Source organism: Thunnus maccoyii, chromosome 22 (genome assembly GCF_910596095.1).
Source record: "Thunnus maccoyii chromosome 22, fThuMac1.1, whole genome shotgun sequence".
Lineage (NCBI taxonomy): Eukaryota > Metazoa > Chordata > Actinopteri > Scombriformes > Scombridae > Thunnus > Thunnus maccoyii.
This window is the reverse complement of record NC_056554.1, coordinates 12,628,258-12,652,875: the sequence shown is the minus strand read 5'-3', so window position 1 is coordinate 12,652,875 and position 24,618 is coordinate 12,628,258. Positions and strand designations below refer to the sequence as shown.

At 39.5% G+C, this 24,618-nt stretch overlaps 2 protein-coding genes across 4 annotated transcripts; both read left to right on the top strand.

Annotated features, from left to right (window-relative positions):
• The first annotated feature begins 2,402 nt into the window (after nt 1–2,402).
• LOC121889325 (G-protein coupled receptor 26-like) lies at nt 2,403–8,684 on the top strand. Its single transcript, XM_042401191.1, has 3 exons — nt 2,403–3,650; nt 3,778–3,891; nt 5,616–8,684. The coding sequence occupies exons 1-3, from the start codon at nt 2,980–2,982 to the stop codon at nt 5,851–5,853; spliced, it is 1,023 nt and encodes a 340-aa protein (XP_042257125.1). The 5' UTR covers nt 2,403–2,979; the 3' UTR covers nt 5,854–8,684.
• Nucleotides 8,685–13,685: 5,001 nt separating this feature from the next.
• LOC121888793 (carboxypeptidase Z-like) lies at nt 13,686–23,763 on the top strand. Of its 3 annotated transcripts, none has more exons than XM_042400291.1 (11): nt 13,686–13,902; nt 14,337–14,366; nt 15,013–15,387; nt 18,255–18,479; nt 19,807–20,036; nt 20,681–20,842; nt 20,994–21,152; nt 21,547–21,682; nt 21,868–22,007; nt 22,159–22,258; nt 22,918–23,763. In XM_042400291.1, the coding sequence occupies exons 1-11, from the start codon at nt 13,800–13,802 to the stop codon at nt 23,274–23,276; spliced, it is 2,019 nt and encodes a 672-aa protein (XP_042256225.1). In that variant the 5' UTR covers nt 13,686–13,799; the 3' UTR covers nt 23,277–23,763. The 3 variants fall into 3 exon arrangements, with proteins under 3 accessions (XP_042256225.1, XP_042256224.1, XP_042256226.1); XM_042400290.1 differs by having other exon boundaries at nt 18,252–18,479; nt 22,918–23,762; XM_042400292.1 differs by lacking the exon at nt 13,686–13,902 and having other exon boundaries at nt 14,980–15,387; nt 18,252–18,479; nt 22,918–23,762.
• The last annotated feature ends 855 nt before the right edge of the window (nt 23,764–24,618 follow it).

The window sequence follows — 24,618 nt, the reverse complement described above, 5'->3', positions numbered from 1 at the left end:
CTGCTCTGATGGTGGTGCTTTACACAGATAGTTCGCTTCAGGGTTTCCCTAAACTACATTTAATGATGACTCACCTAATCACTTTAAACACTCAGCTATAATTGCTACGAGCAGGGCTGGGCCCTGGATGAACTGAATTCTCTGGTACTGTTTCACTCTTAAATAAATACACCAGTAATTGGAGGTGGTAGTGGGGTGGTGGTGGTGATGGTGATGGTGATGGTGGGATGGGGATCCAGGCACAAGCCCAAAACAAGCTTCATAACAGGTGGGAGTATGGAGCGAATGAAAAAACAAAAAAAGATATATACAAAACCTCTGCAGGCTGTGTCTGACCCCAGTGAGTCACTGTCTACACAAGCTGCTCCAGCGCTGGGAATGACTCAGTGATGAGCGCTAACATTTCTGAAGTGCACTTCTGTTGCTGGTTACAGTATGTTACCCCAATTTGGAAATAGTATCATTTTAATGCTCAGTATTTCAGTTAAAACATAATTAAAAATTTAATTAAAACAAACAACATTGGTAATAAATTGCTACTTTTTAATAGGGAGATCTTCAGGGGAACATTCATTGTCTGGGACTCTTAGTTCCCTGAGAGAAAATAAAATTCAACAAAGCCAATTAGTATCACTTTTAAATAAGGCATTGTTAATAAAGGTTTTATAATTACTGACAAGTGGCTTTATATATGGTTAATAAATAATTTATTAATGCTTTACAGGTCAGTTTGAAGTCAATAATAAGTCCAAGTTTTGTGTTGCCATGTTGTGTAAAATCTCTTTGGTTACTATGTTTGGTACCACTTTCTTACAAGGCACATTTATAAATTACTTATATAATTACTATAATAAATATTACTAACACTTTAAATGTCAATTATAAACCATTAATAAGAACCACCTCAGGGTTGCTGAGTTGGTGAGCTCCAATGGATTGTTAGACCAGTTTCCCTTGGGGAAGGTTTGCAGAATATCTAGACTAAAATCCATTTAAAAAAATAACTTATTAACAATAAAAATTCTAGTGTTAATGGATTATTAGGAAGCTAGAGACCCATGAGTATTCATTAATAGATAAGCAACATTTACAACAGCATTATTACCAAATACAAATGATACACAATAGCTAAAGGGATTGTTTACAACTTAGCAACCCAAAACAAAACATGTGTAAATTATGAATTAATAATGAATAAATACATTACATTTAAAAAAGGCTGCCATATTAGAAAATGATGCCCTGCTGAATCTGTAATAATGGAGTTACCTCTCTCGTTTGTTGAAAATAAGAAGGATTTTTGTGACCCACCCTGCATAAAGCACACAGAATATGGCTGCGTAGTATCTGTGTTATTAATAAATAATTAAGCAGAGCTGGTATCTCCACAAAATCTGACTCTAAAATACTGACTCAACTACTGGATGTCATATTTCCCAAACCAACAGCAGCTGCATGTAAATGAAGCTACATCTACTCCAGCTAGACTATCTGGACTGGTATATTGGCCCATATTGGTATGAGCATTGACAAGTAACAAGAAATTTCATTTTGGAAATGTCAATACATCTGAGGTAAACTTATTAGGATCTGCTCGGTACATATTGTTGTCACAATTCTTTAATAAACCAAACAGAAAGGATCCTGATTGTTTATGTTATGTGATCATGGAAAAATGAATATTGACTGATATGTCTGTTTTTTTAAACTCTCAATTATCAGTGTAAGTATATCAGCCACAAAAATCCAGTAACTTTTACCACTGTTGGTTCATGGATGTAAAAGACTTTGTACTCAAATTTTCTCTCTATTTACACCTTTTTAAAACTTGTACTTCTTCTTGAACTGTGTGTCCATTGCAGTTTGTGTTCTTGGGAAATTTGCATTTTTACTTATTGAGTTGCTTGATTGTCCAACAAAATTAATAACCATTGAATGACATAATATAAGGGGGTTTGTTCGGCAGAGCAGAACTGGTCAGTGTCCTCCCCAGTGTGTAAATTAAAGCAGAAATTAAAAAATAAAACCAGATTTCTTCACTATTACACTACAAACTGTATGTCTGCTGTCTGTGATACATCTCAGTCTTCTTAACCACAAAAACACAAGACACAACAGAGATTTTAGGTCATAGAGACAGTCCTACTTTGCATACAAGACACAAATCATGATACTACACACTGAATCTACAGTAGCCACGGGAATATAAATAATTCATTTCAGGAAAAGGATCTATTTGCCACCGTGCCTCTGCGGCGCGTGTGCACCTGGTGCCATTTGGTCACGGCAGAAGCGTCTCCAATTATCCAGGAGCACATCCCTGGATTTCTCTGCGCACTTTGCCTCCGGATCCACATTGATTTTGAGCAAAGGCGTGATCAATGCGGACGACACGAGAAACACGCACATGAATAACTTAATGCGGGATGATTGATTCGTATTTGCGCACAAGTTTGCGCAAAGAAATTAAACAACACAGAGAGGGAAATCTCAACATATGTAGGGAAGAAGATGATTAAAATTGGATGTTTTTGTGAGCAGGACAAGTTGTTCCCATGTTTCCTGCTGTGATCGCCGTTTCTTCACGTGATATGTAGCTAAAATGATCTTTCTACTCTGGTCCTCCTCAGTCCCCTACCAGATCTTCATGAGTGGGCTGTTTAAATGGTCGTAGCTGCCGAAGGACACGCCACACACACCCAGCTACCCTTTGCAAAGCGCACTTAACGGATGTTAATGGGAAATAATCGGCAAGTTTGAGAAGAGAAATGGTGGCGGGCGGCTGCTCGGTTCAGCACGCTGGACAGCGCACGGGGAAGTTGGAGAGGACGGCGGCGCGCGGACACACGAGGATTTAATTGAAATTAATTTTTGGGGAGAGGCTGGAGACATGAGCGACGGGTGACCATGATTAATTTCAGGTGCTTATTATTAACAACAGGCGCAGGTAACCCGAGAGCGGACTTTCTGGAGTGAGACATGGACTTTGCTGAAATTATTTTCGCTTTGTTCATCGTCGTGGTCGCGGTCGTCTCGCTGTTGTCAAACTTATTGGTGCTGCTATGTTTCGTCCACAGCACCGAGATACGCAGGCAGGTGCCCGGTGTTTTCACCATGAACTTGTCCTTCTGCAACATACTCATCACTGTTCTGAACATGCCGGCCACCTTGGTGGGGATTATCAGAAACCAGCAGCCTTTTGGGGATTGCATTTGCCACACGGTGAGCTTTCTGGAGACTTTTCTGACTGCAAACACTATGCTGAGCATGGCAGCTCTAAGCATAGACCGGTGGATAGCGGTGGTCTTCCCGCTCAGTTACTCCACTAAAATGCGCTACAAGGACGCGCTGATCATGGTGTGCTACTCCTGGCTCCACTCCTTCACCTTCTCCCTGACGGCGCTGCTCTTCTCCTGGCTCGACTACAGCGACGTGTACGCGTCCTGCACCTTGCAGCCGAGCAAAGGAGGCAGCGACAGGATTAAGTTTTCAATCTTCACCGTGGTTTTCCACGCCACTAGCTTCATCCTGTCCCTGCTCATCCTGTGTTTCACCTACTTGAAGGTGCTGAAAGTCGCCAGGTTTCACTGCAAGAGGATTGACATTATCACCATGCAGACTCTTTTCCTGCTGGTCGACATTCACCCAAGGTAGTTCACCTAATACTTTCCCTCATTTATACGCATGTTTTCTTATTGCACTTCAAATGTAGGCTATATATAACTAATAATAATGCACACGTCTTGTCACAAATGTTGCAAACTTTGCTGTTTTCAGCGTCAAACAGAGATGTTTAGCTGAGCAAAAGAGGAGAAAGCAGAGAGCCACAAAGAAGATCAGCATCTTCATCGGCTCATTCATCATCTGCTTTGCTCCTTATGTAATTACAAGGTAAGTCGAGTTGAGAGTAAACCATGAATCATTTAATTTACTGCAAATGTCTTGTACAACTCTTAGAAAATGAACGAGCCCCTCTTATAATGATACAGCCTGAGCAATTACCTTGTGAATAATTTGGTTGTTTAGTCTGAATATAACGAGTGAATAACTCATTAGCTTTGTTTTGTGTGGTGTAAAGACTCATAAGATACAGCTCTCTCATAACATTGGATCAGATTAGTGTAACATCAACACCTACAGTGCACAATCACATAACAGTTTGTCCTCAGTTAACACCACACTGCTCATTTTCACCTGGTGATTTGAATTCTTATATTTCTAAGAGCCATGAGATGGCTCATTAGACACCTGCATTGCCCCGTAAACAGGTGGCTCTGAATGGTGCTTCCACAGAAATAAACATGGTCAAGGACAATAGACAGACAATGGTTGTTGCCACAGAAAAAGAGGAACTGCTACAGAGGCCCAAAAAAACTGTTGTCAGCCAGATGTGGTGCTGATGATCCATCAGTTTGACATTTGTGGTGTGTGAAACATATGCGAGGGAAGAGGGAGAGCACATTAACAAGGGAAAGTGTCTGAGTAATTGGAGTAACCTCCTGACCAAGCCTACCCACTGGAAGTAGCCTGAGTGACTGTTGAAACCAAAACAGCTAATTATGATAATTCAGGCCCAGTGCTATCTTTTCTGCTTTTAAATAGGCCCTTAAGCACATCATTTACTGACAGTAGGATTGTAATATGCTTAAACCTGACACATCCATTCTATTTTCATAACATTGCCTTTAATTAGCAGAACATAAGGGACTGTATGGAAATTATTTGGATGAGGAGGAAGGTTGAACCTTATGATTCATTTTCTAAAAAAGACAAATCCCTCCACAGAGTTATTAAAAATTCAAATGGATCCTTTCTTGACTTAAGTGCAACACCCTCTGCAACATTTTGATAACTGATCTATTGTTTTGAAGCATTTTTTAAAGAAAATTTTCTGATTCCAGCTTCTCAAAGGTGAATATTATCTAGTTTATTTAGTCTTCCATGGCAGTAAACTGAATATCTTTAGGTTGTGGACCGTTGACTGGGACAAAAGAAGACAGTTGAGGACGTCACCTTGGGCTTTGGAAAATAGTGGTTGACATTTTTCACCATTTTGTGAAATTCTATAGAGCAAACGACTTAATTGTCATATTGATCGATAAAGGAAATAATCGTTAGTTGCTGCCCTAAAATGGTGCGCCATTTAAAACTCAATATGTTAGTTGAACAGTAATTATTATAATAACCACCAGATTGCACACCTGAAATTATGGTGAACATAGAATAGTGAGTCCTATTTTTCAGCTAACTGAACTTTTATTACCACTGTGAGTGACTGAATGAATCAGGCACTGGAAACTGCTTCATTTAGCTCAAGGTAAGGTCAAAATAAATTATAAATCAGGGGTGAGAACATGTTAAAAGACCCTCTCCTGGTCTTACAAGCATTTTAGACCCGCTTTTCAGCAAAAAGAAGAAAAACTCCACCCTCCCTCTTTTTTTTACATGCTCTCCTCCCCTAATTATTTTGGTACAGTCCCTAATATGCTAAAGATTCAGTCTTATTTAATCATCCCACAATAAAATTTAAAAAATGGAAGAAATAAAGAGTTGTGAATTGTACTTCTGATTAAAATGTACTTTATTTAGTCATGTTTTTGCTGCCGCCCCTTCAGGTTGGCCGAGCTTCTACCCTTCGTGGACATAAACCGCCACTGGGGAATCATCAGTAAGTGCCTGACATACAGCAAGGCTGCGTCCGACCCTTTCGCCTACTCCCTCCTACGTCAGCAGTACAAGAAAGTCCTGGTTACCGTCGTCAACAGGCTGCTCCGTCGTGACCTGTACCCCTCATCTGGCCATAACAGCTCTTTAGACACGGAGAACGACTACTGTCTCCAGAGGATCAGCTAATGGCAAACGCACGGACATGACAGATACACACTACAGGCCAAAAATAAAGGTTGCCTCTTGGAATAAGGTGGGAGGAGGAAGAGAATGAGAGACAGAGAGGACAGGATATTGTTAGGAAGGGAAAAGATAGAAGATAGCACGGACAGGTGGTGGGTGGGGGGGCAGAGAGAGAACAAGAATAAGGAAAATGGTTGGCGGAGAACAATGAAAAGGCAGTAACAAGGGGGAGGATGAATGAGAAAAGAGTTAAAAAAGAAGAAGAAGAGGGCGAGGGCGAGACAGATAGGGAGTGACAGACGATGTGGAGACGCTGGCTTCAGACAGTATTGGTAAACAAGGGATCTGTGACTCATCGGTGACAGGAATACACACACATACACACACAGATAAAATGAATCAATTTCATTGAATAAGTCATGGGTTCAGATTAATCTCAAACTGAAGGACCACCCTGCTGGAGACCTTACTGTAGGGGCCCCCTCATCACTTTGAGAGACATGTATAAAGTGGCCTTTGTACTGTACCAACCACTTTATAATGATTTTGGCTAATCCACTTGCAGTGACCTTTCCTCAGCCACAAAACGCAAGGACAGAGCCAGAGGCTTGATGGTCGATAGTGGCGGAGCGAAGATGTGAAAGGCAGCAAAGACTAAGTTGTTCCTGGTTCTGGAAAATGTACCTTCAGTGAATGGATGGAGACTCAACTGCTGCACATTATTGCCATGTTCTGTATTGACCGTGTTAGACTACTTTGCAGTGTCATGTCAGCCACTGAATATTAATGCACTTTGTCTAATTCTCTCAGAGCTACTAGTTAAAGGAGCCAAAGGCAAATAACATTTACACAATGATATTAAAAGGATACGGCTGGTGATATTTTATATTTTTGTTTTTGTCAGCAAGTCCCACGAAAAGACCAAAACCAACAGTGCACTCAACCCCTTTTAATACTTTCCAACTTCTGTAGCTCTCAGCCCCAAGCCCATTTAGTCCTACACAAGAAGTAAACATCGGATATTGTTTTTTTTTGGCATTGTTCCCTTCATCTCAGAGTGATGGTGGAGACACAGACAGGAAATGCGGGGAGAATAAGAAAGGGTCGCCTGCCAGAATTCACTTCTAGAATTCGTTCACCAAAAATGGTCACATATGTATGTAGTTTCATTTTTAAAGAAGGCTAAACGATTTCCTAAAACAGCTGGGTACTGTAGTTTTTAGCAAGCGTTATATAAACTGGAGTAAATTGTTCATTTTATGGGGGACTATTTTCAGCTGTGGATTAATACACATTCGGTGTGCTTCAAACAGAAATTCGAATGAGTGTCAAAGATATTGTTTGTCAGAAGGTGTGGTAGTGAGGAACCAAGAGAGTGAGACACAGGTGGGCGCCTGTCTTGAAGCTTCATGGCTTCATATTTCGGAGACTCTCAATGGACCTCTGTGACCTGTAAGGATCAGTCGTCCGTACAAGTGCCCAAAAATGACATATATTTCGTTTAAAAGACAGAAGCCCTTTAGAGGCTGTAGTAATTATAACGGGAAATCAGATGAAGTTCTTATATTGCTACAAAGTCTGTGTAGGACGAGGTTGTGGTGGATGGATGGGCCAACAAACATCGAACACAGTTTGTTTCCCATTTCCATCTGCGCGTCAACGCTGTTTTTTAAAAACCATGACCACGATCATCCCCAACCTTATCCACATGACCATAGTAACCCTGACCCTGAGGAAGTAGTAATTTTAACCTAAATCAGGATCTTTTCGCAAGCCTGCACAATTGTTTTTCGTGCCTAAAGCTAACCTGACCTTAACCATAGCGTTGTCACATCATAAAACATATTTATTTTTCAACAGTGATTCGTAACGATTTTCAAAGGCACAGCCAAATGATGTCCTGCTGATTGCTGCCATTGGGCCGTCAGATCAGAAAACGCTTGTAAATGTCGCTCCGGAGTGCGTGGACCGACTATGTATTCTCTGTACTTGTTCAAGGCAAGGATCACATGACAGACAGGGACAGCTAAAGGCGTCAGTAGGCTAGCTTTTGGTAGCCATGCTAGCTTGTCTGCTTGTATTGTAGAAGCAGGTAACGCTAAGCCATAACAGTGAAGAAGAGTGCAACACAACTGATGGAAATCCCCTTCATCACCACCTTCTGTGGTTCATGAAATGAGCAAGATGGAGCTGAAGTGGTGGGAAAAGGGTTTGGGGGAAGGGTTGTTAGGGAGGACGCACAAGAAACTGGACTAGAGTGAGGTCTAATGATCTGGTCTTTATTCCTGAACCTAAATTAGATACAGGCAATAATTCTAAGTTTGATACATTCATTATTGGTTTTGGCATTTTTATAGGAATTGTTGGCAATAATAAAACTATATAATATGACCAGATTTGTCCTATAAAGTGTGAGTTTGTAACTGAATGTACTAGGGATAGCCCACTTTTAACTGAACTGCATTTGTACAACTGTGCTTTGTTTTGCCAGTTGACTGGAAGAAAATGTTTCTATGGATATTTACATGATGGTATATATTTTGCACTGTACAGGAACAACTTTTTGTCTAGATAATTTTCCTCAAAAAGGGGAGCGATGTGATGTAGCATAGGAATGCTTTCAAAGTGCTTTAAACACACTGTTTTGTGTTTGTGCCAGATTTGAATATGTGACTTTTTCAGCTGTTCTATACTTTAACCAGAATAGCTGCTTTATTATTATTATTATTAAAAAAAAAAAATCTGTTTCTTTGGACGTATTTTATGCACATGTATTTTTCCTCCTGTGAGCCACTTGCTGTTCTTTGGCAGTGTCATTAGCTATTAGTGGAATATGTGCAATAAAAGTTGTCAATTATAAAGCTATTAAAATTCTTAATGTTTTCACAGCAATGCCATTGAATCTAGATGACATCATTTGATCATATTTTATTTGAGGATTCAATTTGTGAGATTGTAAATTAAATTCACGCAGGACAGGTTAAAGTTTTGGACACTAAATAGAAGATATAAGACTTTTATTCAAATGATTTAATGAGGATTATGGAAAAATTGTTGGTTATACTCAGTATCTGAAATTGATGAAGGAAGTTAAATAAGACAAATTAAGAATTTTGCAAAAAAGGGAATACTTGAAGGAAATTTGATTCCTCGTTCACCTGTTATTGAATCACATTGTTCTGCATCCATCTGCCTCGTGGCTTAACAGTAATTACATCGTAGATGATATGCAGCATAAAAAATGACCGCTGTGTCACATGAAGCAAGCTCTGTTGCAGCAATATCACCGCCAAGTGTAATTAAAGAGACGGGTCAAAGATCATTTTTGCCGATTAGTGATTGTGATTTATTCTGACTCAGTAATGACTCAAGCTTAATTTGATGCATGGAAGCAGACCAACAGCAATTATTTGCAGCATTAAGTGAAAGAATCTTCATTTATATGGATAACTCAACTACCAGCGTCTCTGAATCCCAGCAGTTCTGGAGATGCTAAAAGCAACTGAAGGTTGTACTGGAGCCAGCCATCGGCTATATTAGCACATCTTTCTAATTAACCCCAATCATCAGAAACTGATAAAGGAGAAACTGCTAATTAAAACTGTTCGAATGGAAAATGTATGCATGGAAAAATATTTATTTGACAGCAGCTCAGTACAGTACAAAGGACAACTGAGTCAGTGAGTGTCAAACTAGTTTCTATAGTGACTCCTTTTCTGACACTCAAGTTAAATGATAAACTACTAATTATACAAGACAATTTTTGTATTAACAGGGACTTCAGCCAGTCTGCAAGTAAACATCTCAAACTCTCCAAACACTTAAGTCTATTTGTAGGAAGGGCAACAGCACACTGATTAGTCACTTGAAAGATTACGGTTGTTGAGAGAGAAGAGAATGTCTTCGACTGATTATCTGTGTAAGACAAAAAAAGACGTTAAAATACAGAAAATAATGACAGGAATGAAAAAAAGGGTACTTCACATTCATTTTGCAAACATTTGAACAATATACAGTCTACTTTCAGCCTCTTTTTCACAAACCTTTTGTTCTGCTAAAACTGTACATTACACTTCACTGGTCTTAAACCGACATATGACCTTTTACAGCTCTACTTCTCTGCAGAGTTGTTTGCTCATCACAAGTGTAGATGGTTATAAACACTGATCACGCGGGGCACACAGATCAACAATCTTTCTTCTTCATTGGGTTTATGATCATGTGTATTCTCTAAAAAGAGCCCTATTTAGGTTATTCATTTCCTTGTGTTAACTACTTTATTATAAAAACCTTTTGCTTTCTCTCTGTAAGTATTTGTCAGTGCTTGTCCTTCCCAGGTGGCTTCATGTCCTTTCAGTTTCTGCACCGTGCAATAATCTGCATAATAAACGACCCTGTTAAAGATCTAATTCTTGTTCGTGATTTAGCTGAAGGATACTAGTATATCTTCTTTAACTCCTGCTTGCACCACCTTCAGCTCAACTTTACTCATCGCAGCCACAGGGCCGAACTCACTCTCAACATCCTCTACACAGTGATGAACCCAGGGGTCCTGCGCCTGCCTGCATGATGAATAATCATGCTACCCATTATGCTAATTCAGATTAGCTCAGCTGGAAGGAGAGAAGACCCTATAATTAGTTGAATGAGTAAAACAAGCTTACTTAGAAAATGTAGGTCGCCAAGATGAAATTTGGTATGTATGATGCTCTCAAGGATTTTTTTAGGCTACCATCACATCAAATTTGGATGCTGAGCTGCTAACTTGATGCCTAGAAATCAGGTTAGGTGTCGACCACGTGAGACAAACAAAGTGTCCCCTTGAGGATTTTTGCTTCTTATCTGTGTTGGTAGTAATTTGGATTATTATTTTTCCATTAAGGAGACATTTAAAGCTTAAAGCCCCTGAAGACATGGTTTGAAATCTCAAGTATTTCTCTATAACAATAAATATTCACACTACAGTAAATAAGCAACAATGAAAGTTAAAGTTTGGGGTAAAAAAAAAGGTATTATCTATATAACACTCAAACACTGCTTTATCAGGACTATGTGTGTGGTCTGATCAGATTTGATTGACAGTGGAAACATGAACAAACAACTGTCTTCAGGTTGTGATTCAAATGTAGCTAAATTCTGATTGGTGCATAATTGTATTAGACGTCACCTTTTCCTATCTGAGCCATGCCCTCTTCAAACCAGTGAGAAGCGCTCAGAGAAAGAAGAAATGCAAATATCTCTTGTGTCAAATAACCAAAACTGTTCAAACTTAGCCAGAAAATAGTTAATTTATGTCGGACCTCATTGCTCATAGTAGGAAACTGATGGAGAAAATATGTTTTCAGGGCTTTTAATGGAAGGCATGTTTCAGGTAATTAACAGGAGCCTCAATCAGCCTATGACAGTCAGTGATGTGGCTGCTGGTAGCTCCTGTCCTTCAACTTTTCTCAGAGTTCCTTGTTTTTGCTCATAAGTTGATTCTCAGGCTACAAGATGGAGGTGAGAAACCCTTGGGTAATGTGGTACAAGTATTATGACGCCCCCTGTTGGATGAGCACAATTGAGTCATCACAAGTTTCTGATGTCAACACTGCAAACACCAAGGCCATCAATATATGTTTGTATTGTATTTATTGGGACAATGTACAGTTTTAAACATAAACGTTAACATTTGATGCACTGCACCAGAGTTAGCTTTAAAGCTAATTTTCATCTGCAGTCCCTTACAAATAAAACATATAACAGCACAATAAAAAAAACAATATAAAGCAAAAAACACACAAGACACATAATACAAAATACAAAGCTACACACAATAGCACATCACATACACCCACAATGTCAACTAGAAATTAATAATGTAAGCTTTTCAAATTAAAAGCAAGATTATTAGAGACTATATGAGAAGACCATGAGATGAAATTTATATTCAGTGGTTACAGAGCTGAGTAGTTTTTAGCAGATTTTTTAATTTGGTTTTGAATGTATTGATTGAACTACAGTTCTTCATATCATCAGGTAGCTGACTGTTCAGATGCAATGTGAAGAAATGGTATGGTACAATCTTGTATAGAGGATATTCTGGAGGATCTAATAGAACTTACTGAGCGAGTGCACATGGTTGACTCCTGCAACAAGGGAAGGTGAAAATTGTGAAAATAGCAAAAATGGTGACGCATCAAAGAGTCATCCAAATAGCCAGTACTGTAAACACACAGTAAACCTACTGATGTGTTACTGAACCTGTGTGAGGGTTCATCTCTTTATATACAGTGTATGGTTTGCCTGCACTGGGATATTTCTTTGAGCAAAGTAGGTCAAACTAGAAGAGTAGCTATAGTTATTCTAGCCACATTTGTTCATTACTCTGTGGCTTTCTTATACAAAAAGGCTGTGTGAACAAGGTATTTCTGTGATTCCACGGATATCTACTGTCTGTCTAGAATGATGAAATATTTGCCGTGGACCGAAAAAATGTTTCAAACCAATATTTTCACAGACTATTTTCCTTTGCTCTTCTTCATTATTTGTAAGTAGGCTATAGGTATCAGTGTACCTGCTATACTGGTTTCATCCCCAGCAAACATTTTACAGTATCTTTCGAGGCAGATAGAAGACATCTCCCAATAGTACCTTTGAAGATGGAACCTGCTGCAGGATAACAGGTAAAATAAAAGTTTTGACTTTTCCCATGAAGCTTGCATAAGGAACATTGAGTGACCAAATCATTAAGAAACGTATGAGAAAAATAGAGAAAATAGGATTTTGATTTTTTAAGCTTAAACCTACATTAATTTAGATTATCTTAAAAAACAATTAGGTTCAATACTCTGGTTTAATAACCTGCTAGTATAAGTATGACAAACAATATTTTGATACATGAAACATTTTGAAGTAAGTCATCAGTGTATATGACTTCATATAAGACAACAAAAAATGTTATTGGTACCTTAAGCATCAATACTCCCTGAAGTTAGACAGCTGCCGATTTTATCACAAATAATATTATATATCTTTTTCATAATTAAGAGACAAGTAAAGGCAGCATTAAAAAAACTGCATAATTTCTAATATTGAGTTTTTAATGTTAATGTAGCTGGTTACAGTAGGACATTAGTATAAGATAGGGTGCAATTTCTTGTTCTCCTGCCAGTTAAGGAGCCGCTGTGAAGCCTTTTGACCTTACAGGGTCAGTGTGAAGAAGGTACTCCAAATAAACAAGTCAAGTCAACTTTATCTGTACAGCACCTCTCATACACAATGGCAGCTCAAGGTGCTTAACACCAGCATGAAAGCAATTGATCAACATGATAAAGTTGTCTTAGGTCACATTTGGGGACATTACACAGACTTACATTCATTTCCTGGAGTCTTACCCTAACCATAACCCTATCCTAACCCTAAATTTAACCTAACCATAAACTTAACCATGGACCCAAAAAATCAGCTTTTAGTCTTTAGTCAGTCTTTAGTCTGAATTTTTACCCCAAAGTAGCCTATGACAGACGCCCACCCTCTCCTCCAACCACACACTCACACATTCACACAAATAATAATAATAAGGTGAGAATATTAAGTTAATATAGCCAAGGGGAGACATGGACTGACTTAAAACCATGATGCATTTCAGGGCAAGTATAAAAAAAAATCAACAATTGAAGTCAAAGTGAGGTAAACGGCAAAATCATCTCGAATCAATTTAATTTTAATTTCTGTAAATTAACGCTAAAAACCACCGAGGTAAAGAAGCGATACGTGCACGTTCTCACGCACGTATCCCTACTTCACCTCAGAGATATTTCCTCTGTAACTTGATAGTTGACCGTAATGCGTGTAATAATGTGGCTTTCAAGGAAGTTCAGAATTTCTACAGACTTGGGAGATTCACACACTCACACACACACACACACACACACACTCTGGCTGCGTGTGTGAGGTGCCACATCGATATGGAATATAAACCGCGGAAAATGTGCATCATGCTGCTGATCCTGCTTCAGATGTTGCTTCTCGTTTCGTGTGCACCCCGACGCTGTGACCCGGGATATCGAGGTAAACTTTCTCTGCTTCATGTGATTTCTGCTTTATTTTTCTGCGCGCATCCGGACCTGCTGCATGAATTATATATGACATCATTTCATGTACAGCCTCAGATTCAGGAGCTGACTTTCATGCTGCAAAACTTAAAGAAAAAAAAGCTTTTATGTAGCTTCTTTAAACTTAAATCCACACAGTGGTGTTGTAAATATGATTACATGTAGGCCTGTAGCTTGTCAAATGGTGTTACTGTAATATTCTAGATGAAAACTTTTCAATCTTAATGATTAAGATTAATAATCCAGTCATGTATGTGACATTTCTTGTGATTTAATAAGACTTTTTGTAGACAGACAGGCATTTTTGTAGGCCACAATGAGGCATTTATAGAAACCACTCTGCCATCTAGTGTCTGCTACAGTGTTAACTTACACTGATGTGTCTTTCAGGACTATGCAAGCCAACAGTGGAAGAAAAACGTAAGTACCTTTGGGCCTGGTGGAAGAGCGCTGTCATGCGTGGGCTGTTTGTTAGCCAGATTTCTTCATGTTTTAGCAGCTGATCACCTTTCTGGGCTTTTTAATCTTTGTAGCTTTTCTGAACTTAATATTTTTAAGCCCAAAATTACTTGATGTTTTGTGCCTGTGACACCAGAGGAAGCTCAGGCTGTAAAGTCACCACACCCTCCATGACTGGTCATGTCTTTGTACAGTTACACCCCCATGGATTTGATGTGAATCAGTGTTTTTAACAACAAAAAAGATGAGATCATAAGTCACACTGGGTGTAGTCTTAATGGAATCTGGCCCGAAGACCATGAAACCATCATGTGTATTTTTAGATGATCAATGGCAGTATGAAATATTCAAATTCTAATTTCCAGAGATAATAGAAATATTTGGGGCTAGATGATGGAAGACAGCACAGTGAGCCTCATGATTAAGTGCTTGACAGATGGAGATGCGTGTCTCGATCCCTCCATATTAGACTGATAAAGTTAATATTAATTTTGGCTGTTGATAACTGTTCCCTTCACTTTCTGCTGAGCAATCTGTACATCAGTTAATTTCAAAATGTTCCCCTTGCTTGCAGTCTCTACCTGAATTTTATCCTTTTTCACCTCAGCCAAATGCACAGATCTGTTGCTGTCCTACTGCGATGACATGTCTTATGCTCAGACCATGTTCCCAAACATTCTCGGCCACAAGACCCGTGAAGACGCCGAGTCCGGGGCTGAGTACCTCCTCATAAGTGTGGTTGAATCTCTGCTGGGTGGACAGTGCAACCCAGACATCCGCATGCTGGGCTGCTCGGTGTTGGCCCCGCGCTGCGAGAAAGACAAGGTGCTGAAGCCCTGTCGCTCTACTTGTGAAGCGGTGTTTAAAAGATGCGGCCACACTTTTGATGGGATAGAGATGGCGTGGCCCTACTTCCTGGACTGTGATCGTTTCTTCGTCAGTGACGAGGAGGGCTGTTATGACCCACTGGAGGGCCTCAGAGGTGAGAATATCATTGGTACCGTGACCTTAGTGACCTTGCCTGACCTTAGCATTGGCTATTTTGACTTTGGTGCTGTATCATAATACTTTGAGATGTGATACCTTTTCATTTTCATCTTTAAGGAACACACAAGTATAATGCTTTGAGTTTCAGTGGTGCATATTTCACGTTTTCATCAGGCATCTGGTTCACACACATGCTGATGTGGCTCACGTCAAAATAAAGTCCAACTGGAACGCCTTATTTCCCTACATAAACCCTCACTGTCACTTAGTCCCGTGTCTATTTTCATATGTTTTCATTAGAAGCCTGTTCTTGTAAACAGTGCCTTAATGCACAGCAGAAAGGCAAACATTGTTTTCTAAAAAATGTTGTAAATTCTTAATGTGCAAAACAGGTTTCTAAAGATAAAAGAAGATAATAAGGTAATCATGTGTGAGTCATTTGAGAGCACGAACAGTAGAAACATCTGCACGGGCAGCAGGAACTGATTTGAGCATTTAGCGTTTGTGTACAGTAAACTGTGTACATGGTCATAAAAGTTGTAGAGTCAACCAATGCAATGAACTAAACAGTCTTCAACTGTAGCACCGTATCAAAGGGACTCATGTTTTATTGTCGTGCAAAAGTTTTTGAACCAAGAATTTGGTTCAGATGTCTGGCAGCACGTCGGATCTGTGTAATTGCTCCCATATTCCTATCTATCTCAAAGTGATGCAATTTTTCCTGTTTTGATATGATGTGACCTCTTCGTACAATATTTGCATAACCTGTGGATATGTAACAAAACAAGTGAAAAGTGGGTGCAATTTGTTTCTTCTCTATACGTAAAAGAGATCATCTAGATAACAGCTCAGCATGACTATAACACCGGGACCAGTGTGTGTTTTTGAAGGGGACTTGAGTTAATAACGTAGCTAGATGCCCCTGTTTTTTACATTGGGGCTGCACGGTGGAACAGCCTTAAATATCAAGACTGTAGGCGTCAGGTCTGGTGCAAGGTGACTGGTTATTAGTAAAAATTTAAGTCCCATCTGTTATTTTTAGCCATGTTAGCAGCATTACACAATGGAAGCCAGTGTATGTCTCTTGGTCAGTCCACCACTTTGGTCCAGAAAATCCATGAAATGTTTTACAGACAGTCATGGTGCCCAGAGGATGAATCCAATTGACTTTGGTGATCCTCTGACTTTTCCTCTAGCCCCACCAGCAGGTGAAAATTTCAATTTGTCCAACATTTAAATGTGCAGTGTGTAAAATTTAGTGGCATCTAGCGGAAGACACTTGGCAGAAATTGAATATAATGTTAATAAGTATGTTTTAAATGGTGTATAATCACCTGAAAATAAGAATTGTTGTGTTGTCGTTACTTTAGAATGAGCCCTCTATATCTACATGGGGAGCTCTTCTACAGAGGCCGCCATGTTGCACCGCCATGTTTCTTCAGTAGCTCAGAACGGACGAACCAAACACTGACTCTAGAGAGCGCCTTTTGTGTTTTTCATGAGTTTCGTGGCCACTGTAGGTTCTTCAACATGCTTGGAAGGGGAAGGGGAGAGGTATTCAGTGGGTTGCAATCTGCAACCTCACCACTTGATGCCACTAAGTCACACTGGTCCTTTAAACCAAACAACAAAACTGAATAAAAAAAATGAATAAATCAGGCTCAGCTGTACTTCATGTTTGGCCCTTATTAGCAGATGTCAGCATGCTAAAATGCTAAACTAAGATGGTTAACATGGTAAACATTATACCTGATTAAAATCAGCACGTTAGCATGCTGATGTTAGCATTTAGCTCAGAGCACCACTGTGGTGAGTGACCAGTGATGACAGTGGTGATGACAGTATAACAGTACTAAACCACGATAACGTGCCATACAGTGTTTTATTTTAAGGTGCCAACACACTCTCGGCTCCTTAAGGCTGTGGAGATGCATGCTGCTGGACTGTGACTGAATGAAAACCGTAACGGAGAATAAAAATAGTTTATTGGTTATACAAAACAGACACTAGTAATGACGACAACTGTGAGTATTTTAAAGCAGCATGTTGTAGAATCACATTTTCCCACCATACCTTCCCTTTTGGTCATTAACTGAACATTTATTGGTCAAAAACACTGATACACTGGTGGATTAACAACCTGAACAACCTGAACACAGGCTGATTTAACACCAGATCCTGTGTCTCTACTGTACTGTCACAGCAGGGTCGGACATTTTGCTACTACTGTACTTGAATCACAAAATTATTGTTGCATTTTAATATGAATATATTGTGAAGCTGTTCGACCATCCGACAAGAAGTTCTGATAAAGCATGTGACCTGTAGATCCATACATAAATCAAAAAGGAGATAAAAAGGGTTGGGGAATCTGCTTCTAAGTAGTAGGGCACAGAGAATTAATCTTACTTAATGGGAAAGGGTCAATTACACATGCAAGCTCTTGTTAAAGGTAAAGAAGGTTGAACATCTTACAATAATAGTTTTATAAAGTATAAAAACAATGCAACTGGGCCTTCTGAATCTGGCACTAACAAAGTGTGATGTGTTCCATGTGGGTTTGGGGCTATTAATGGTTTCTGCTGGTGACAAAATGGGTGTGAATACAAAAATAATCCAGTCTACTGCATCAGCTGAAACAAGCACATTTGGTTCATAAGACATCGGGTGTTAAACTGACTTTCCACACTCTCTTTTTAGTTTTTGCTGTACATACCAGACTCTACAAACAGCCTATTTATAGCCTGGCAGCTGCTCAGGAATAGCGACAGCACTTCTATTTGATAGCTCTTAAATGTGTCCCTATGACAATTAAAAGCACATTGAGCACAAATAATTAGACATATTTTTCCCTTACAGCAGAGCAAGGTGAAGAGGTGTTTGACAGCATGGAAATTCCTCCTCCCGAAGAGTCTGCTTCCAGTATGCAGTTCACCTATCACTCCAACGCTCAGATGATTAGTGTCTTCAAGAAAATTGAGGAACAATGCTCCGATATAGCCAGAACCTACAACATCGGCCGCAGCATGGAGGGCAGGGAGCTGCAGGTGATTGAGTTCTCAAACAACCCCGGACAACACGAACTGCGTAAGTAAAGCTCGTCATAGTCAGTGTGTAGTGCTGCTTGAAAGTTTGTGAACCCTTTAGAATTTTCAGTATTTCTGCATAAATATGACCTAAGATATGATCAGATATTTACACAAGTCCTAAAACTAAATAAAGTGAACCCAATTAAACAGATGAGACAAAAAAACCCAACTTTTTAATTTTTTAAGGTCAGTTCACAGACAGATACCTTGACGTTTTCCAATAGAATTCGCTAGTACAACTCAGAACTCAGAATAGTTCCATCAATGATTGCAAGCTGTCCTGGTTCAGAGGCAGCAAAGCAGCCCAAATCATCATACTACCACCACCACATTTCACAGATGGGTTAAGGTTCTTATGCTGGAATGCAGTGTTTGCTCATCGCCGAGCATAATGCTTCTCATTCAAGCCGAAAAGTTCAATTTGGTCTCATCCATCCACAGAACATTTTTCCAATCACCTTCTGGCTTATCCATGTGGTCTTGAGTGAACCGTAGATGGCAGCAATGTTCTTTTTGGAGAGAAGTGGCTTTTTTCCTTGCAACTCTGCCATGCACACCATTGATGTTCAATGTTCTCCTGATAGTGGACTAATGAACGTTGACTGTAGGCCCTGCACTAGAGGTCTTTAGTTTCCTCGATGTTACCCTGGGGTCCCTTCTGGCCTCCCGGAGTATTACACGTCTGCTTTTGGTGTGATCATTGTTGTTCAACCACTCCTGGGGAGGGTAACAATGGTGATGGATGTCTTCAATTTGCACACAATCTGCCTGACAGTACACTGGTGGAGTCCAAACTCTTTAGAAATGGTTTTGTAACCTTTTCCAGCTTGGTGAGCATCAACAACTCTTCTTCTAAGGTCCTCAAAAATATCCTTTATTTGAGCCATGACACACTTCCACAAACCCGTGTTGTGAAGCTCAGAGTTTGATAGTGAAGACCCAGATATCTCCTCTTTAAATAAGGCAGGGCCTCCCAGACTCACACTTGATTGTCATCCCATTGATTGAAAAACCTGACTCTAATTTCCCCTTCAAATAAACTGATAATCCTAGAGGTTCACATACTTTTGCAACGCACAAATATGTAACATCGGATCATTTTCCTCAATAAATAAACAAACAAGTGTAAGGTTTTTGTCTCATTTGTTTAATTGATGTCTCTTTATCTAGTTTTAGGACTTGAATGGAAATCTGATCATGTTTTAGGTCATATTTATGCAGAAATAGATCAAATTCCAAATGGTTCACAAACTTTCAAGCAGCACTGTAGATCATCATTTTTAATTACTAATGAAGTTAAACCAGCTAAATGTGACCCTCTGCAGTTGAGCCAGAGATAAAGTACATTGGCAACATGCACGGAAATGAAGTCATGGGCCGCCAGCTGCTGATCTACTTGGCTCAGTACCTGTGCTCAGAGTATCTTCTGGGGAACGAGCGCATCCAGACTCTTATCAACACTACCCGCATCCATATTCTGCCCTCCATGAACCCTGATGGATACGAGGTGGCTGTTTCTGGACAACAGGACAGTAACTATGGAGATGACGAGGAGGTCAGTTCTCCACACTTACGCACATAAATTGCTGCGCAGTTTGAGTTGTATCTGTTCTGTAATACCTTTGGAAAACCAACCAAACACCTTACTTTTCCACATGTCCTTGTTAAATTTAAAACCTGAATACCTGAGTTTCTCACTCCAAGGTCCATTCAATAGCTGTTGAAGCTTTCATTAGTATGTCTCAAAAACCGAAATTTTAAAAAAAATTGTGCATTTTAAGGACCTCTTGTCAACATCGGTGTAAATGTTGAGGGTTAAAGTTCATCCTTGACTTTGGAAACAGTACTTACCAAAAACACCTGAGTTTGTAAGATATTTGAATACCCTGTATGAAATATGCATTTACACGTATTACAGAAAGAACTCCACTGTGTCAGCAGTAAATTCATTGACGACAATTTTGTTAACTGATTGATCATTGCAGTTATTCAAACATATGCAGTTTACAGCTTCGTAAATGCTGCTTTTGTATGTTTTATATGATTGTTAATTAAATACTTTTGGGATTTGGGCTGTTGGCTGGACAAAACAATCAATTAGAGGATGTACCTTTCCTGGAACTTGTGATGAATGCTGGTCACTATTTTCTCAGAGTTTAGTTTTTATAATTTTCTAAAACACATCTGTTACTTTCACAGGGTCCCAGATATGAGTCTATGAACATTGGCCAAAACAATGCCCAGAACATTGACCTGAACAGGAACTTTCCTGATTTGACATCCATCGTTTACAACCGACGCAGAAGCAAGGGCCACCGCACTGACCACATCCCAATCCCAGACTATTACTGGTTTGGTAAGGTACAGTATGAATCCATATCCATATATGTCATGTCAGTGAATGATATTTTATGACCTAAAGGGTAATATTGCTGAGGCTTTGCTTTTTAAATTGAATAAACTTGATTTGTTTCATTTCTTGGTTGGAATAAGTCTTAATGCTACAATCCAGGTTGCACCAGAGACGTATGCTGTCATGAAATGGATCCGCTCCATCCCGTTTGTGCTCTCTGCTAACTTCCACGGTGGGGACCTGGTGGTGTCCTACCCGTACGATCTCTCCAAACACCCGCTGGGACACAACATGTTATCCCCAGCACCGGACGATCAGGTGAACGGGTTCCCTGATAAACATCACTTCAAGAATAGGAAAATGTTGACATACAGTACCGGTCAAAACTTTAGACACACTGGTACTGTTTGTATTGCTGGGTTTCTGTTGTTTTCATAGGCTGAGCTATAAAAATAAGCTACAGTAAGTCTGTGATAATTGATATAGAGAAAAGTTTGAATATTCATCAAAATTTACTGAGATTTTTACAATTTAAAAAAGATCTGAAGCTGAACAATAGACTGTGGGCATTTTGGCTGGATTGATATATATTCATGAATAATAATCCTACTAATCCCAATGAAAAAGTTTGAAATAACGTGACTTGAATTAATATTTAACTTCTCATTTAATGAACTTCAGAAAAAAGAACACACTGTTTTTTATTCTGTAGGTTTTCAAGCTTCTTGCAAGAATTTATGCAACCTCCCATGAAAGAATGGCCAATGAAAATGCACAATGTGGATCGTCTCGTTATCACAGTGAGAAAGGAATTGTTAATGGAGCACAGTGGTCCAGCTTTTCAGGAAGTAAGTGAAACCAGTATTTCTCACATGTGGTGGTGGTGTCTTACTCAGAAGTATGAAATGTTAGGTGGAGCCACTAGAGGTCGCTGTAAGACCAGTTATGATCTACCATGTGGGAAGCAACGTCAGGTCATGAGGGTTTCTCATGGATTTCTAGATAATGTGGTTTTGTTTTTGTCTCCGGTCAGGTATGCAAGACTTCAACTATCTTCACACCAACTGTTTAGAGGTGACCGTGGAGCTGGGTTGTGATAAATTCCCTCCTGAAGAGGAACTGTTTATTGGCTGGCATGAAAACCACGAGGCTTTGATTGCATTTTTGGAAGCAGTAAGTCCTGATTCTGTTCAAGTTTTCTTGCTTTTGTTGACATCCTCGATCATTGATCAACCTCTGAGTTGGTATCATGTTGAAATCTTAATTCATGCATATGAAATTATTTGTCTGTAAATGTCTTATCCTGCATGGTGTCGTTTCTCAGGCCCATCGTGGTATCAAAGGCATTGTAAAAGATGAGGAGGGAAATGGAATAAAAGGTGCACGAATATCAGTCCGAGGAATACGGCATGACATAACCACAGGTAAAATGTATCAATTCATAACAAGGTGCACCATTTTTCACAGCTGTATGCTTATTTTTCATTGCCAAATCTATCACATTAGTTTCCCAACATGAGACATTTTGTTCTGTTTAAAGGGACACTCCACTCCTGATTATACAAGAATGGTATAAATCAATGCAGCAGAGACTGAAATATCCTGCCTTTTAGTCCGATATGGGTCAACCCACACACACATCCTACATTTCCCATAATGCAACACAGCAATGTCTTTCATTTTGCTGCGTTACCATTAGAGTTACAGTACATACCAGTTACCAACTTGTAAATAGCATTCGTGTCAACATCCAAATTGATCAGGGAACTTTATTCTCTGATAAATACAACTTAGCACTAAATAATACAGAAGTGCCTGAAAACCAAACAAATATGAAGGCCTTGTGTCACTCAGAGTCTGTTGTTGACAACCAATTACCTGCTTGTTTAATGCCCTTATCTTTCAAACTACACACCCCTGTTTGTAACTCAGACTTTCTGTTAAAAAGTAGTTTACCCTGTGAGTAAACTGATTTTCATGTGTAAATTTGGTGGAGTGCCCCTTTTAAAAAAAGTAGTCCTATTCAGACACACATGCATGCAAATTATAAGTCTAAAAGCTCAGCCTTTCCCCCTCTGCACAGTTGAAAATGGAGAGTACTGGCGCCTTCTCACCCCTGGCATCCACATTTTGACCGCCTCGGCCCCGGGTTACATCCGAACTATGAAGAAAGTCCGCCTGCCTCCTCGCATGATGACAGCAGGCCGAGTGGACTTTGTATTGGAAAAAAGCACGCTAGAGTATGACATGCAAGAGGAGGATGACGCCATCCCATCCATGGGCACCTATGACCGCTTTGACCCGTACAACCAGTACGAGCGCTACACCCTGATGGCTGATTTGAGCCAGAACCGTGAGGAGAGAGCAGAGAAGCCCTGGTGGTGGAACTACTTTGTCCTGCCGGGGGGACCCGCTCCGACCTGGTTGCTGAAACAGTACTAGAGCTTTTATAAGAGAAGTGAGAGTGGTTCCATAAACCAGGCTATCATGTAAATGGATGTGCAGCTTTTTATTGTTGCTACATAGCAGAAAAGCGTAAAAGCTAGCTGGCTGGCCATCACATTTCACGCTTTTACCTTCATGTGTTCTGTTTGGTCCCAAATATATAAAATCATAATCAAGGCACCTTAAATTCACAGTGGGAGTATATGTCTATTTTTAAGGTTTAGATAAAGTCTACAAGGCTTTTTCCTTTTCATTCAAATGCTTCAGTTTATGATGATGAAATATAAAGTTGTTAAACACTTCATATTTGTATTTACCAATAATTTTACAGCCTAAATAAAGAACATTAATGTAGTCACAGTGTGATTTCTTTCAGCTACACCTCACTCATGTTCAGTTCAATCATGTGTTATAGGTAATGAAACCAGTTGACCACTAGGGGGCAGGCTGAATCAACTTCTCAGCTAATTTACTGCCAACCACAGAGTTTGGTTACTTGCCAGCAGTACATAATCTGTTAAATAAACACATATTACTGTGCAGGTGAGGATTAAAAGGCTTGTTTTGAATTTCTTTCTCTCTTAAGTCATGTTGTCACAGCCAAATGTTGATGTGAGGAAAAGTCTTTATAGCTTTCAGTTGTTGCTGTGCAGCTTCATTAATGCTGATAATACTGAGAAAGTGATTATAAGATGATGTGACCAGATAGATATAGATTATACATTGTAAATGTGAATTCAGTGTATTACAACAAATAACATACAGTACATAGTTGTTAAAATCAGCATTCAGGATGTAGTGAAAAGACCAACCAGTAAGTTTTTATTTCGTAAAAACTGTTTAAAAACCTTAAACCACAGTCATCTACACCAGTGGTTCTCGACCTTTTAACTTATGACCCCTTGAAGCGAAGCATTGTCTACTCTCATCACTCATCACATGTGACATTGTGTCTGAAGCTGTGAGTTGTTCCACCAAAGAGTGATTCCCTTGTCTCACATTGTTTTATTTGAACACTTTTAGAAACCTGAAGAGGTAAAATCAACCAGTTTTCCCCCCAAAAAACAAGCAAAGATATAATTTTGTGTACCAGAAGTTCTTTCCTGTCTTGTTAATTGTCCTGCGACCCCTTAGCTTTAGCTTGTGACCCCTTTAAAGGGTTGTGATCCCCAGGTTGAGAACCACTGATCTAAACTACAGAATTTTTCTGTAAAGCAGGTAAAACATGCACTCGGCAGCGATCCCCATGATTTATTTATGATTAATCCAGGGCATTCCCTGTGAGTATATAATTACATGTCCACCTCCCACTCACTGAGCAGGAGGGATGTTTTGTAAA

Excerpts from the sequence above, each read along its gene's own strand:
- LOC121889325 (XM_042401191.1), top strand. The coding sequence starts at position 2,980 with ATGGACTTTGCTGAAATTATTTTCGCTTTGTTCATCGTCGTGGTCGCG. Across the intron at positions 3,651-3,777 it reads CTGGTCGACATTCACCCAAG|CGTCAAACAGAGATGTTTAG; the intron begins GTAGTTCACCTA and ends TGCTGTTTTCAG. Across the intron at positions 3,892-5,615 it reads GCTCCTTATGTAATTACAAG|GTTGGCCGAGCTTCTACCCT; the intron begins GTAAGTCGAGTT and ends CCGCCCCTTCAG.
- LOC121888793 (XM_042400290.1), top strand. The coding sequence starts at position 13,800 with ATGGAATATAAACCGCGGAAAATGTGCATCATGCTGCTGATCCTGCTT. Across the intron at positions 15,388-18,251 it reads CCCACTGGAGGGCCTCAGAG|CAGAGCAAGGTGAAGAGGTG; the intron begins GTGAGAATATCA and ends TTTCCCTTACAG. Across the intron at positions 20,843-20,993 it reads ACTATTACTGGTTTGGTAAG|GTTGCACCAGAGACGTATGC; the intron begins GTACAGTATGAA and ends GCTACAATCCAG.